The following is a 16,335-nucleotide window of genomic DNA, read 5'->3' on the forward strand; positions in this document are numbered from 1 at the left end:
AGGTTTGTTCCTTGAGCCAGGCATGTCTACGTATGACTGATCCTGCAACAGCAGCTCTACATGAGGCCTCTAGAGCATCAAAACCACATTGTAAGGTATGTTTACCCACTTGTTCTGCACTGTGCATCAAATCCTGCAACTCCTTCAAGTCTGGTTGTTCAGGTTGTGACATTTTACTTCTCAATTGTGATAACAAAAACTGTTGGTACTTTAGCATATGGAACTGACAGTTTAATGCCCTCATGGTTAAGGTGGCTGACGTATATACCATTTTTCCCCACCTTTCTAAGGATCTGGAATCTCTCTCGGAAGGTAATGGGTTTTTAGCAGTGGAGTCCTTAATTCCCTTGGGACCCTGTGAGATTGTTTCTGGGTCAGCAGCATGGCTTTTGTATAGAAATTGGTGTGAGTCATGGACCCTGTAATACCAGTCAGGCTTGACTGGGGCTGGAGGTAGAGAATCCAGGTTAAGGGAGGCCTCCAAGTACACATCATCTAGTATGTCCAAGACAGGAGGTATAGCCAGAGGCCTGTGCTGAGGTAGCAAGAGAAATTCCCCAAGCCTTTTCTTGGAATCTGAGTAATCTTGGCCTTCCCTGTGGAAGTGTTCCCTTAAGGTATACAAAGTTTCCCCAAATGAGTACTCCTCTGGGGGGGGGGGGGGGGATACAGATGGAATGGACTCCTCTGCATCGGAGTCTTCAAAAGGGGAGAAAGAATGTTCCTGTTCATCAGAGTGCTCTGATATAATGGAGCCCTGATCAGAGTAGGGGGATTCTTCCTCCACTCTGGGCCTTTTGTCCGGGGGGGGGGGGGGTTGAGAATCCCTGATAAGAGTAATTAAATCCTCAGCCATTTTAAGCATCTGTTTTTTAGGCATGGGACCTGGAGATGTGCCCTGTGTAGCTGGCCTCTTAGAATGCATGGCTGCTTTAGACTTAGTGAAAGCCTTGATGGAAAAAGAAGAGGAAGGTCTGAAGACACCTTGAGAGGAGGTAGACTTGTCCACAGTTTGAGATTCACCTCCAAGAGTGGCTTCGGTATCTGTAGTCGGGGTGTGGGCCGAGGATCCTGAGACCCCGAGCACAGGAGACACCGCCAAAGTGTCGTCGGTAGTCAGGGGCTGCGTAGGCGCCTCGCTGAGAACCGGACCACGTGTAGTCGGCTTTGGCGTGGTGTCGGCAGAGGCCGCGGACCTAGTGTGTCGGTCCTTATCTTTGCGCTTTTTAGACAAAACTGGAGTCGGGGTATCAGACGACATAATATAGTTAAATGTTTTGCCAAAATAATGCTGGGCGAACTCTGCCCGACGCTTAATGGTGCGCTTGTTGAATGTAGCACAAAAACGACAGACCGAGACGTCGTGGTCTGGGCCTAAACAAGGAATACAGAGGGAATGGAAATCCTTATGCGGTACTTGCTTCCCACATGAAATACAATTATTAACTTTGTCTGACATCAGTCTGAGGCAAGAAAAGTTTCCCCAACGGGGTACTTAGCTTTCAAGAAGACTTCGGTTGCAAAATTTTCGTAATTTCAGGAGCTGGCCGACCGGCACTTGCGAGCTTCTGCTTTGGGCACCGCGCGGCAAGAAAGACTGAAGAAAATGGCGTCGGCTGGTTCTTTTATACCCCTGTCGCACTGACGTCAGGGAAGAAGCGACGACAACCGACGCCGGACCTAGACTTTGGAATTCGGCCGACCGAGGACCCACCTGACGGCAGGAGAACTCATCTGTTATGACTGCAGCTGTATGCACGATGAACATCTTCATACCACCATAAACCGACACCAATGAGTTTACGGACTAGAATACACCCTTTTTTAGATCAACTGAAATACTAGTAAACCAACTGTGCGTCTGTGACTTTGTCTTAAACAAAGCATACTAATCAATATTTAATCCTTAAGAAACTTCCAGAAGGCAAAAGTATAATTTCCTTCATATTGTACAGAATATACTGTGTGTAATAATTGTTTATACTGAATGTCCTCAACAAGTCATCGATTTATATACTGTGCAAGTTCTACTGTCATTTATTTTCACTGCAAATTTCTATCACTAAGAAATGCTACTTATATTTGTATGGTTTCGTATTACTGTAAATCTTATCCTGTTGTATAATAATTTTTGTTTAGTTTGCTGTAGTAATTTTTAATTTGTTACTGGAGCTTTTCTCCTCGGGCCTCCACTGCAAATGGGTTATTCTGACTCAGTGGACTTTCCCGGTCACTAAATAAATAAATAAATAATAAATATCTCTGTTACTCCAGCTGTTTTGATATTTTGTTTCTAGCTCTGTCCCCAAAGTCAATTATGTTTGCTTCAAGGCAATCCAGCTTGACTTCAACTGAGTAAATAACTTTCAACTCCTCATGTTCTGGTAGCAATTCCTATAACACCTATGCGTGTGCATTTAATCCCTCCACTACTTCTACAAGTTTCTTTTCATTTCTCATGCTTAGCCTAATTTTCCAGCAGTGTCTTTTTTAACATGCTTCAATTCAAGCCAGATCACCTTCAACAGGACTTGTTCCTGGACCATCTTCTCTATTTTTGCTATTATACTAATTGCTTCAGTTATTCTTCCTTCTTTCCTTTCTTCAGTTTCCAACAAGTTTTTTTTTCTCTGAGCTTCACTAGAATACTTTTCAGCAGTCCTGTGGGATTTGTTTTACCAATTTTCTTTTAACTAGTGGAACAGCAGCAAGGAATCAGTTGATTCTAGTGTGGTGCCAAACCCAGAGTCCAAATAATGTAGATATTTACTATACATTTAAAAGATAGCATTATTTATGTTTTTCAGAAATTCTTGTACTCCTGCACAATTTTTACTGCCTATTTATGTCTGCAATTTTCCAATATGCATTTATGCTTTTGTATGCAATTTTATTTACTTACTCTTGCCTTTTGGCCTAGGTCATGGCTGAAAAAGGTCTGCCTACTCAGTTATCAAATGTGGAGAGTCCCCTTTGGTTACATTGAGCAACAACTTGCCTTCCATCAGAGCTTCACATCTCTGTATTTTAACAGTATCTTCTTCTGTTGTTTTAGCTTTTTGGCTTCTTTTGTTATGGAAACATTGTGATAGTATTACTTCTCTGCTTTTGTCCTCATCTGCAATACCTTCTGAAGAAGTCTAATGGGCATATGAAAGCATTCACTATCTACGAAATTGACAGTAAAAGATAGTTTGTTGTTTGGGTAGAAGAGCTGAAAATACTTTATTGCTGGCTTGAGATTGTACACATCAAAACTGGTGCAGAGAAAAACTAAAACATTATAAACCTGAATGAAAGGTTACTGTATGAAAAGACAGCTTAGGACAAAACAGGTATTTTTCTGATGTTGAGTGGGGTGAATAAAATGATGGGGTGGTCTGATGCTGTGACAAAATACAATGGAATGAGTACATGTGTTTAAAAAAAATCATGGGGCATCCTATTTCTATCCAGCTAACTGGAAAGATTCAATTAAAATGAATTTAAATTGTTAGTACACAAAAGATCCGGTGAAGCAGTTTAGAATGTCAAAACAAGATTTAACATATTTACATCATCTTCAGTATTTGCAAGTCTGCGTGGTGTGAGGAAAACACAAACAGCTTGAAACTTTTTTCTAGATCTGGCTATAAAGTAAATCATTCCACTACAAGTAAATTCAGTACATTTGTTATAGCCTCTCAATTTGACAAAAGTGGGAAAATTACCTATACTGCCTCTCCCCTGAAAAAAACAAACATACCTTGCTTTGGTAAGAGCATCAATCCACTCATCACACTGTTCTTTGTTCTCACATTCAAATATGTACTTCTTTTCTGGTTCTTCAACAAAAGCTGAGTAGGAAGCAAACATTCATTAGAAAAAAGATGAATCTGGAGTGTAGGAGATTTAGTTTTGTACATGCAAAACAGGAACATGTAATTCACTGTGTTGAAACAGTTGCTAATAAGTATTTAGGAAATAAAATTGCAGTTTGTTATTTGACAGTTTCACAATTCCATGATGATTTTTTGATCATTCCTTAACTTTCATTCCTTTCTGTGAGTCTTTTATGGCCTAGAAACATAGACTGGTGCCAACATCAGCTGTTCTCTATTGTAGAGCAGAGCTTAACAGATAAAAGTAGCCAGTACTGTTGTGCTCCCAGCTAAACTAATATCTCTACAGTTATGGGGGGAAGGCATTACTTGTTCAATTATAGGTTACCTGCGACTATCAAATAAATATTAGTGTCAAAGCTGAAGTACTCTAAATGCCGTTGTAATCTATAGTAACAAACAAAGTAGCCAACCCTAAAAAAATACCCTGATGACATACTCCTCAAAGCAAGAAATCTGGACAAAGACAAATAATGGTGGGACAAAGGCCCCAAATAGTGACAATGTTTAAATATTGCTCTTACAAACTTAGAAAGTTAATAGAATAACAAGTTTTGCATTAACATGATTTTTTGAAGAGTATGAAGTCTGAAACTCAAATGTCTGTCGTTATTTTCTGACTTCAGTCCTCAATGGACATGCCAATGATATGCCAGAAAACCAAAATTTTATAAGGAAAAAATTAAAAATATAAGACAAAAATCTGGACAGTCTGTGAAATTCCGGACATTTGAGAGATACGCCTGATATATTAAAGTGCAGTGTGTCTACCTTTTAGGAATAACTTTTGGAAAATTCAGACATAAACACATTTTTACATTTTACAACAAAAATTACATAAAGATCACTTATAATAATACAATTAAAATAAAAGAAAAAAAAAACGCTCAATTCATTCTGTAAACCAAATTTTTTTCAGCAATTGACAACAATGTCACTATACTGGACATTGACATACCCAAGCATCTCCATTTTTCCTAACTTTTAAAAAACATAAGCATGTTTTTGAAAGTAAAGAGGGGGGAAATTTTCTAACCTCAGATTAGTTAAAGGTAAAATACAGTGTTAGCATAACTGATATACTAAACATTACTCTAATTTCAAACCAGAAATGGCACTGTATGCTACTAGTTAGCATACAGTCTGTTTTCAGCCACATGGTAACATGACATTGGCAGCAAACCTGCGGCATATTATGTGGTACAAACACTGATATCAGCATCTCAGACATAGCAGATGTCAGCCTTCAACTCACATTTTTCTTACCTCAAAGGAAGCAGATTAATTCCTCATTGCCGGGGCAACTTTCACTCTAAATATGTTATCTATTAAAAATATGCACGCAGAAGTCCAGGATGCCAATTCAATGACCAGTGTCAACAAAATACACTGCCCAAAACAATGTTAATATTTTTCTTCTGTTTAGCAGAAGGCGGCTAACTGCATCACTTGGGATTCACGACAAATCACAAAAAGCTGTTTTTACATTACAGAAACAACATGTCTGCAAGCCTTAAGTGGGACAAAGGTTTTCTGACTATATCTAAATGACAACAAAGTATTGGGAAATATTTGACAAAACACTGTAAACCAGAATATATTTTTGTCTGAGGGTATATCAAAGGCTTCTGATTACATCCAACAATGCACAATGTATTTACATTTTTAGAAGAAATATTGAGATAGACTGTAGACCAAAGAGTTTTTTTTCCACTTAAGAAAACAATATATTTTTGTGTATGAGTACGACAAAGGCTTTCAAGCAATGTTCCCGAAGTACTAAAAAAAATGCTTTAATATCAACATCCTAGGACATACTGCAAAATAAAGTCTCCGTATTCATCGGGGGAAAGAAAAACATTTTCAAGTGCTAGGGTGCAAGACATCTTGCTTTTACAAAAAAACTCCAGTTAGGAAAAACATCCACACAGCTGTTCGAAGAACACCATGGTACAGCATGTACACAAATAGACAGACATGTACACAGGTAAAAAATATATATACATGTATGTTTGTGTGGTGTGTGTGTGTGTGTGTGTGTGTGTGTGTGTGTGTTGAAGTGGACAAAGGAAAGAATTCTTGCTTACACAGAAAAGTCCACATTGTACTAGGCAAGCATTTAAGAGCATAAATCAATGAATCTGTGATGCTTTTTACCAATCGGCATACAGATTACTGTTCATGTGTTCACAGATTCAAACGGACACAGGTACACTGACCACCTACTCAGAACAGATGCCAAACATCAGCGCGGACTACCTGACATAGCAGTGAAAAGCAGATATTCTCTGAAATATTAAACCAGGATTACATGATTTTTGCCTATTGGGGAATACAAGGTTTAATGTTCCCCATAAAGTTATTTTAAAGCAGTTGTGGGACAACTAAAAATGCCTCAAAATAAATGTACTGCTGCCACTACTCTAGAGAAGATACTTAACAACACTGACTTTAGAGAAGATACTTAACAACAGTGACTTTCATAAAGACAGAGAAAATTAGTTACTCACAGCATTTCCTGATACCGCTGGTGCACACAGTGCAGAGTACATGCAATAGACAGTCATGGGAATTTTAAAACCCACAACTGGTGTCTCACGTCTGCACAGCTGCTGCGTCAAAAGTTACTCTACTCTCTGAAAGCACTGTATTCACAGTCTTTAACAAGGCGAGTAACATAACCTCAGATTAGTACACGCACACCTGCACAAGAGTGTCTAAATAGTACAGCATGTGTAATGGCATGTAGGTCCTCATGTTCACTATGCAAATTAGAAGTAACAGTTACTGAAACCCTTTTTATGGAGACAGATGGAACTGCAAGTGGCAGCACAGCAGAATTACATAATTTCCCATCACATTTCAAACCCAAAACCACACACAACATTGGAGGACATGAAGCTGACAACGAGCTGAGTTCACTAACAAAACTAGTGTCAGACTGCCAGAACTCCCCAATACTTGAATGTTCAAGATAATTAAATGAAACCTGCCTAGATGCTGCTAAAGAAATCACATCATCACTTTTCTGCTAAAACTGAAAGGTATGCTGAATGAGTGATGGGCACTGAAAACTCATTGCATGTATCCTGGAAACCACAGTCCCCTTCAGAGCTGTGAATCTTCCAGGCACACTCCTCTTGGGCTTCTCGTGAAACAGACTATGGTTTCCACTTATAAACTCCAATACTGCACCATCTTGGACAAGAGGAAATACTCGGATATACCACAACTTCAGAGTACATGTGTGTAGTCCCACCATTTCCCCTGCTCTAAGGATTGCATTTAATGGCCTTGGACTTTGAAAAGGCACTTGACATATAGACTTACGAACTATGTGAAAGTTCAGGATAAAAGTTTAAGGATACGTCTTAACTTCATTCTCCAAGAAGGAATGCCAGTTTAGTTTCATGGAGACAGTGCAACAAAACAGCACAATATCTTTGCTTGTAACCACTCTTTCAAGCAAAAAAAAAAAATCACAACATGCACACCTTATGGAACTGCGTACCATAAAGAAGACTGTAATTCTAAGGTGACGTCTCCTTTTGGGAGGGGATATACTGCATTTATGGACCACGCTTACTCCATCTTAAAATTTGTCTGTCATTTCTGGGAAAGATGAACAAAGTTCTAAAGAAAGAGAAGACTGGCAAGGAGAAGAGTGCCATCACACTTATGGGGCATGTATGGCTGCTGGAGGCAGCATTTACCCCATATCTGAAGACTGTGCTTCACAGTATCAGTAAATCTGCATTGGTTGTTTTACAGAAAAATACCAATTTTTAATAAAAAGAAAAGACTGCTTTCAGACTTAAGTACATGCTTGCTTCCTGGTCAAAGGGCAATTTACAACATACGCACTACCTTTATGGAAATAGATGGATTGGTATGGGTCTTTCATTTCGCTGTCTCAAATAATAATCGTCACTGCACCACTCTACTTTCATTTGTCTTTCTTCTGAAGCTCTGAAAAGCTCATCAGGATGCTTTCCATTCACAACACAATACACACACACACTTCCCACTTTTTGGCAGACTAATAAAGGTTTTCTAGCACATAGCTCATCAATTCTTCAACTTTTGGGAGTACCCACAGTTGTTGAGTCTTTCGGCTTTTCCCGGTTAGGGGTCGCCAGAATGGAACTCCGGTCCGCTAATGATTGGTAGTTGATTTTTACGTGCCGAGTTACCAGCCCTGACACACAACCTTCAACGAAGGTACGCCCATTCATGCATGTCTCCATGCAGAAGACTATCTAGCTCAGAATCGAACCGGACAGCGTCTTACTGTGAGGCGACAACGCTACCGCAGCACCACCACTGCGGGTTTGGGAGTACCCACAGTAAAAACAAATTTTCAGAATGATGGACTTCAGTTGTTCTTCCACACTCCCAATGCTAGGGGAGTTGTCCACCTCAGATCATTTTTTTAAATGGAGTTTTGAAAATAATTTCACTCCAAATGCCTTACATCCTTTATGAATGGAGATATCCGGAAGAATGTGACAAATGAAACTCTTGAACAGTGCTGTTCTGGCTTAACCTGGGAGTTGACAGCAACCTTCCTGTCAGCTTATGTCACAACACCCTAAGGCAGTGTGTAATCTTCAATTTCTGCATCTTACACTACTGGTGAAAACTATATTAGAGGGTCCTCACCATCAAGCTAATAGTTTTATTTCTTGCTAGACTTAATGCTTTATAAATATACTGCTTTTTGAGCTTTAACTACATTTTCATCTGTTCTAGATGTCATCCTACTTGCATGTGTGCAAGTATATTCTTTTTATCTGCTCCCTTGACTTGCACTAGAAAATCAAGCAACTTCTGCCTTGTGTACCTGCCTGGTTAGGCATAACGTTACAAATATCAGTGGCACAGCAGCCATTTCCCAGCAGTGCTACAGCACAGCAACTGATGAGGGGCAGAGTAACTTCCAGCAAGCTGTGGTACTCACTCACATCTCCTTACACAAGCATATTAAAAAGCAATGACAATATAACTACAACTCTCTACATCTGGAGACATAAGTTAAAAGACTATCCATCAATCCCTCAAAAACGGCTTACATGTTTTCTGGGATTAAGAAACTAACAGTATCAGGCATTATTATGGAACCCAATAATACCATAACAAACAAAGCTATGAAAAATTATAGAAGTTAACCTGCCTGTACAATCCACCAGCTTCCATGTCTGCTTTCTGTTTAGTAACATCTACTCTGTAAAATCTTAGAATGTACATGTATAAATGCAACTACTGTCTGTGTAGAAATGGAAATGTAACTACTGTTTGTGTATAAATGTAAATAGAAACGTAACTACTCTGTGTTTGACTGGAACTTAGTATAACGCAAATGAAGATTCTCTCCTGGGCCTCCGCTGACAATGGGTATTACCCAGTCAGACTTACCTGGTAAAAAGACAAATAAACAAACAAAAAAAAAAAAGATAGCCAGGACTTTATATAGACACCTTACTTTCAAAAGCGGTAATGAATAAATGGTTATCAGAGAAAATGTACCAACACTCAAACACATTATTTATTGACATCTGATTACTGGGCAAGTCCAACTGGGTGGGTACTTATTCTCAAGGTCTAATACAGACTCTTCGTAACAGCTTTAAAATTAAACCAAAGCACACAACTGATTCAAACAAGTCAACAAGATTTGCAGATTTACATTTGTTACTCTCACTCCAGTTTAAGCAATGTTATACAACTCTTGTCGAACAGCTACCCCAAATGCCTTACTTGTCTTTGTATGTAAATTAGTACACAACTACTATTCAACTCTAGCTCATGAACAATCAACTAAAATAATATCTTACAGTATGCATTTAAACTGTAGAGGTCCCCTAATCCTTGAAAGACCACAATTCTTTTAGCCACAATAGAAGAAAAGCTTCCCAAAAAACTGCCTCAACAAATAGTGAAAAGTAGTCTCCGCAAAAGTATGTGAAATGAAATAACTTGAGACATTGAAATGTATATGGGATTTCATTCTCCTAAACATTTAAAGTCAGTAGATATTAATAATATTAGAACAAACACTTATCCATCTACCTACTTAACTGAATAAACTACCTGAAAGTTCAACAAGGCAGCTTTACTCCTCCCACACCGAGGGTATCGGAGAGTCAGAGTCTCTCCTGGATCTGCTAAATTGATTTATCTGGACTAATCCTTTGGACTCTTTTCTTTTTAATCCTGTCACCCTCTGGGTCACAGGTAGGATACTAAACTTCACTCAAGCTCTATGGATTACCTTTTTCCTTAGCTGTCTGTAGGATACAGAGTATAGTGACGGGGCTTTGAGTCGGTCCACAAAGGACATATTGTTTAGGCCTTGTAAACTTTTAGTAAGGTATGTCTGTGGGCGTTCCATTAGTTGCATGTGTTTGGACAGACACGTGCCAAAGGGGGGATTATATTCAATGACTGTCCTAATGAGGGCTGAGTAAAGGGGGGGCAATGACACCCCTAGATCTAGACACAATCCTTTTGTTTATAAGCTGTGTGATAGTATAATAAATTAAAACATAAATATATATATATATATATATATATATATATATATATATATATATATATATATCGATATCTCACATTGCTTATATATATATATATATATATCACATTGTTAAAACAGTAATGTGTTGCTAATGCCCAACCACAGGCATCTTAAAATATTTAAAGGGGACTCGTTGTGTTCATTACTTTGACAATTTTCCCATGATAAATATGTTACTTGCAAGAATTATAAATATTAGGTCTGTAAACTGCAAAAAAGTAAACCTGCTAGCTTGGGCAATTTCTAATGTGCATTTACTGTGAGTATATAGCAGATATGTTACTTGCCTGATCATTCACTTTATAAAGAAAGCTCTACTGATGTGCATCTGTGCTATAGGAATAATCTTCTCTTAACCAAGGCTGAAAATGGTTCTGGGATTAGTCCATCTACCCAGTTAACAAATACATACACACACAAGTACACACTTATATGTGTATTTATGATAAGTCTGTCATTGCCTCATAAAAATGACTTGCACCTAATAAACACTGGTAATACAAAGACTCCACAACTGATATTTTGTCAGTGTGGCCAATAACAATGCAGTTATTTACATCCTTGGACACAACCCTCAGTGATTACTGTCCAATAACTGTTGGCCTCAGTAACGGTACATAAAACTCCTCAACAATTTATTTCTGTCAGATCTCTAAAGTGGACATTAACCTTTCTCATGACCCTGGAGAAGGAAAAAATGTGCAGATAGTTTTGTTGATCCACGGGAAGCAAGACCATCTGCTGAAGCTGATTTTCTCTTTGTTAGAAAAATATACTACTAATAAACACAGATTCCGGGGAAGCATCACAGTCTTGGTGACAACGGAATGATTATTTTATTTATTTACTTTTGAGGAGAGTGTTCTTTGTGTACTTTATAAAGTACTCCTTGACACCTAATGACAGACTAAAGTAACTAAAGGCCTATGACCTATGTAAAAGGCAAACAAATGTAGCAAAGACCGACAATTACAAAGATGAAGTACTGCTAAAAAAAAAAAAAAAATTATATATATATATATATATATATATATATATATAAATATATAAAATGTGTGTGTGTATATATATATATATATATATATATATATATATATATATATATATATATATATATATATACATATATATATATACACACACACATATACATACATACACACACACAGACACACACACACACATATATATATATATATATATATATATATATATATATACATATACATACACACACACACACATATATATATATATATATATATATATATATATATATATATATATTTATGTATGTATGTATGCATATAGATCAGGCTCCTAGAATGTTTTTGGAATAAATTAACTCATTAACTGTAGAAATAAGTGGTGCTCAGATTCAAGATGTTTAGGCTGATGCTTTCAATCAGTTTTCTAAAGCTAAATCCTTTATCTCATCTCTGCCAAATATGTCCCCACAACTTGAATATTTGTGCATTTCAGAGCATGTCCAAACGTCGGCTTTTCTCCTTTCTTCAAATAAAAGGATCTCATATGCCCTATGGAACAGCAGTGGCACAAAGGTTAGCACTGCTCCCCCTAAGCTCTTTCCTTCAGTTCATGACTGGAGTGCCTTATATGTGGAGTTTGCAAGTCTTCCATTCTGATATGCAAGTTTTCACTGGGTGCTGCTCTTTCCACATACCAAAGACGTGCCATAAAGTGAACTAGTGATATTATAAACTGCTTGTGTGCATATGCCCCACAGCAGCCTGTCATCCTATCCAGTACTAAATCAGGTACCTTGTACACACCAAGTGCTAAGCTAGACTACAGCTCACCTGCAACCCTGAAGTGGATTAAACAGGTAATCAGAGAATAAACGGTCATCTACAGGTCATCCTAGTGCAGTAGGACTGCTCACTTATTTCACAAAGATCAGTGTACTCCAGATACAGTGTTTTATAATAAAGGGCAAATTCACTCATCAGGGACAATAGCAGACATTTGTAAAAAACGGTTGTCAATTTCCCCAAAACAGCAAATCTTGGACGAACCTATTATCCTGTTGAATTCCACTGCAAGAATTCCAGACACTATGGTATCTAAGCAACTGCTCAACCATCTAATAAACAAATAACTTCTCAACCACTTGTCCATGAACTTGAATGTGATGAACAGCAGATTTTAGAACTTTAGTCCTGGCTACAACAATATTACTTCAGTACTTACACTGGCTCCAACAATATTACTTAAGTACTTAAACTCACACATGAAGTTTACAGGACTGATGAGCCAAGGTAAGCTACAGTTGTGTAAGTTGAACTTGCCATAAAACAGTAGATGTCTGAATGATGGTTGCTGCAGTAGACTTGACTATATGGGTTATATCCTGCCAAGGATATAACAACCAGCCAGCTTATAAAGCTTCAGGGCAACTTCCATGTACCCAAATTGTCAAGCAGCCTGAGCTGAGTTTGGGTGCAAAACCCTTCTGAGCTTTCATGCCACCAGAAAGAGGGAGGCCGAGCCCTGAAACAGCATTACTAGGAATAACAAAAAATAAATGTCCCCACCCTGGCATAAAAAACGTACCAAAAAACAAGGAGGATGGGAGGAAGAAGTGGCTACTGCAGCAGTGATCATTCAAACATTTACTGTTATGCTAAGTTCAACTTGCATAACTGTACTTTGTTCATCATATTGATCACTGCTGCAGAACTTTAGCTATATGGGTAGATTAATTACCATAGCCAACTACATTTAGGAGATGGAAGGAGAAGAGTCCAAAAGCCCCTGGAAATGGTCCTAGCAAAGCTCGACCTACAGAAGGAATCCAGCTTATAGTGCTTGGTAGAAGTATATACAGAGGACTAAGTAGCATCTTCTAGAATAGAACCCTTTTTAAAAACCATACATGAAGCCAAGGCCCTAGTAGAGTGGGCCTTGACCCCACTTGGAATAGTTTTATTATCGTGAGTATAACTAAAGTTAATATCCTTGGACAACCATTTGGAAATAGTCTGCTTTGACACAGGCTGACCCTTCTGAACAATTAATCCAAAGATCTTTAAGACTTATTTCTATCAAGACAGTACCTGAGCTGTCTGTGAACCATCTAAGGTATGGACCTTTCTCCTGAACCTAAAAGCGAGGAAAACTAGGAGATGGATAGTTTGGCTTAAAGTAAACTTGGCTACCGCTTTAGGCATAAAAGGATTATTTCTCAAAGAAACCCTGACCATAAAGTGAGATGGGGTTGACTCACCATAACAGCCTGCAACCCTGATACCCTTCTTATAGAGGACAGAGCAATCAGTAAAACCATCTACAGTGTTGAGAAGTTAAAAGCAGCCAGATTATCTGGTTCAAAAGGAGCAAGGGTTAGCTTTTCTAACACAGAATTAAGATCCCAAGGAAGGGTCACCAGTTACCTTAGAGGCCTCTTATGCAAAGCCCCTTTCAAGAACATTTTGAAATGAGACAACATTGAAAGAGGAGGATCCATGGGCAGCCATGCTGAAATGGCCGATAAATGAACCTTGATAGAAAAATAAGAAAGGCCATAGGATATTAATGCACATAGGTATTGTAAAACTAGACAACTAACCCTGAATGGGTGCTGGTTGTGTTGTTGGCACCAACTAGAAAACCTCTTCCATTTGCTAATATACGACTTTCTAGTGGTAGGCTTCCTTTCCTCCATAGTACCTGCTGTATTTCCTCAGTCAACAGGTTCCTAAAAGGAGTAAGGACACTATCGTCCCGGCAGTAAACTGAAGACGGTTGATGACAGGATACATCAAATACCCCTATTCTTGTGTGAGTAGATCCAGTCTGTGAAGAAGCTTGTGGTAATTGCCCCTGGCCATTTACAAATGAAGAGAGTCACCACAATGACCTTGGGTGATTCCTTTTACATATTCATATGTACCCTGGATATTGGTGTAAAGGGCGCAAAAGCATACAGGAACATTCCTGCCCAAGGAAAAAGAAAAGGCATTTGCCTTCCAGGCATTCTTGCATGGGGTCCTGGAACAGAATCTTGAATATTTCAGTAGTTGGCCGACCGGCACTTGCGAAATGCTTCTGCTTTGGGCACCGCGCAGCAAGAAAGACTAAAGAAAATGGTGTCGGCTGCATGTTTTATACCCCTGACGACCTGACGTCATGGAAGAGGAGACTGCAACCGACACAGGACCCAAGACCTTGGAATTCAGGCCAACTGAGGGCAACCTGCCAGCAGATTACCCAAATGTAATGACTGCAACAGTGAAACACGAAGAACATCAGAATCTTGCCAGTTGATTGTTCAGAGAGGAGTCAAAGAGGTCTACTTGAGAAACTCCCCACAGATGGATCAAATCTTGGGAGCCTCCCTGACCTCATTTCCATTCATGAGGGTCTGTCCTGATCCTGCTCAGCTCGTCTCCAACATAATTTTTCTTTGACATTATGTAGGATGCCTGTACAGGGAAATTGTGCTGTAAATCTATATCCCAAACTTTCATGGCTAGTCTGCAAGGGGAGTACGACCTGGATCCCCCTTGCATGTTAATGTACCACAGGATTATAGTATTGTCTGTAACCTCTTGAAGAGGCCCCGGGGACCAAAGATGGTTCAGAGAGTGGAGTGCCTTGATCAGGGGAAGCATCTTCTTGATATTTATGTGCTTGCATCTGTCCTTGGTGTTCCACAAACCATGCACTTTTACTCCCAAATCAAAGTCTGATGCGTCTGTTGTCACTGGCTCTTTGAAGCAGGAAGGGAGAAGGGGACACCTGGATTTAAGGATATCTGTTATCTCCTCCTAAAGATTTCTCTTCCGACAAATACCAGCAGTGGGATTTGAAAAGATAAAGGGTGTTGATGCTGGGCCCAAAGAGATTTCAGTTATCACTGTATCTTCCTCATATGGAGTGTTGTCAGGTTTATCATGAGAACAATAGATGCCATGAGACCCAAAATCCTGAAGTATTCCCTCACAACAACCGAAGCCTGCAAACAAGAATCTTAGAAACAGATCTAAATAAAGATCTATATTTTTCCTGTGGAGGAAGAGCTCTTTGATCTGAGGTGTCTAGCTGGCATCCCAGGAACACAATCCTATGTGAAGATGTCAAGAAACACTTTTGCATGTCGTCTTGGAATCCCAGACTATGTACGAGATCTCTCACTTGTTTAGATTGTATGTTTCAGACCTTGCTTTTTCATCTGAGGTGTTCTACACTCTATATGCTGATGACCTGAAATTCGGTAAACTGATTACAAGTGTTACAGATAAGGCATGTCTGCAAAATAATTTGACTAAATTGACCATTTTGGGTACAGGAGAATAATATGTTGATAAATACATAAAAAACTAAGCATATGAGATTTGGGAGACAAACTGAAAGGTAACTAATACAGCACACAGTGATGGAAACTGTAGACTCACTTAAGGACCTGGGTATATGGGGTAGATTCAGCTAGAAGTTTTTCTAATCATATCAATCAATTGGCTAATGACAGTTATAGAACTATAGGTTGTATAAAAAGATTTATAAAGTCTAGGAAACCAAACATAATGAAGTCATTGTTTGTTAGTTACATTAGACCCAAACTTGAGTATGGAATAACAATATGGAAACCCTATAGGAAAACAAGCATGAATAAACTGGAAAGAGTACAGCGGAAATATACCAAGGGCACCCATGGATGTGAAAATTTAAATTATTATGAAAGATTAAAATATCTGAACTTGTACAGTGTACCTCACAGATCTTTAAGAGGAGATCTTATTCGGGTATATAGAACATTTGGGGACAACTACCTCTGGGAATGTTTGGGGTTATCAAAAAGTACTAGAGAATCATCAGATAACCTATGTAGAAGATTCTATAGGAATGAGACGTGTA

The 16,335-nt window shown here is 38.7% G+C and overlaps 1 protein-coding gene across 1 annotated transcript in view; it reads right to left on the minus strand.

Moving 5' to 3' along the window:
* The window catches only part of PLEKHJ1 (pleckstrin homology domain containing J1), a 326,732-nt gene that overhangs the window by 83,464 nt on the left and 226,933 nt on the right, over positions 1-16,335 (minus strand). Inside the window, exon 4 of the mRNA XM_044090767.1 lies at positions 3,746-3,836. Within this exon, the coding sequence (XP_043946702.1) occupies positions 3,746-3,836 (91 nt within the window). The remainder of the gene's footprint in view (positions 1-3,745; positions 3,837-16,335) is intronic.

Source organism: Protopterus annectens, chromosome 13.part0 (assembly GCF_019279795.1).
Source record: "Protopterus annectens isolate FY-2018-M chromosome 13.part0, PAN1.0, whole genome shotgun sequence".
Taxonomy (NCBI): Eukaryota; Metazoa; Chordata; order Ceratodontiformes; family Protopteridae; genus Protopterus; species Protopterus annectens.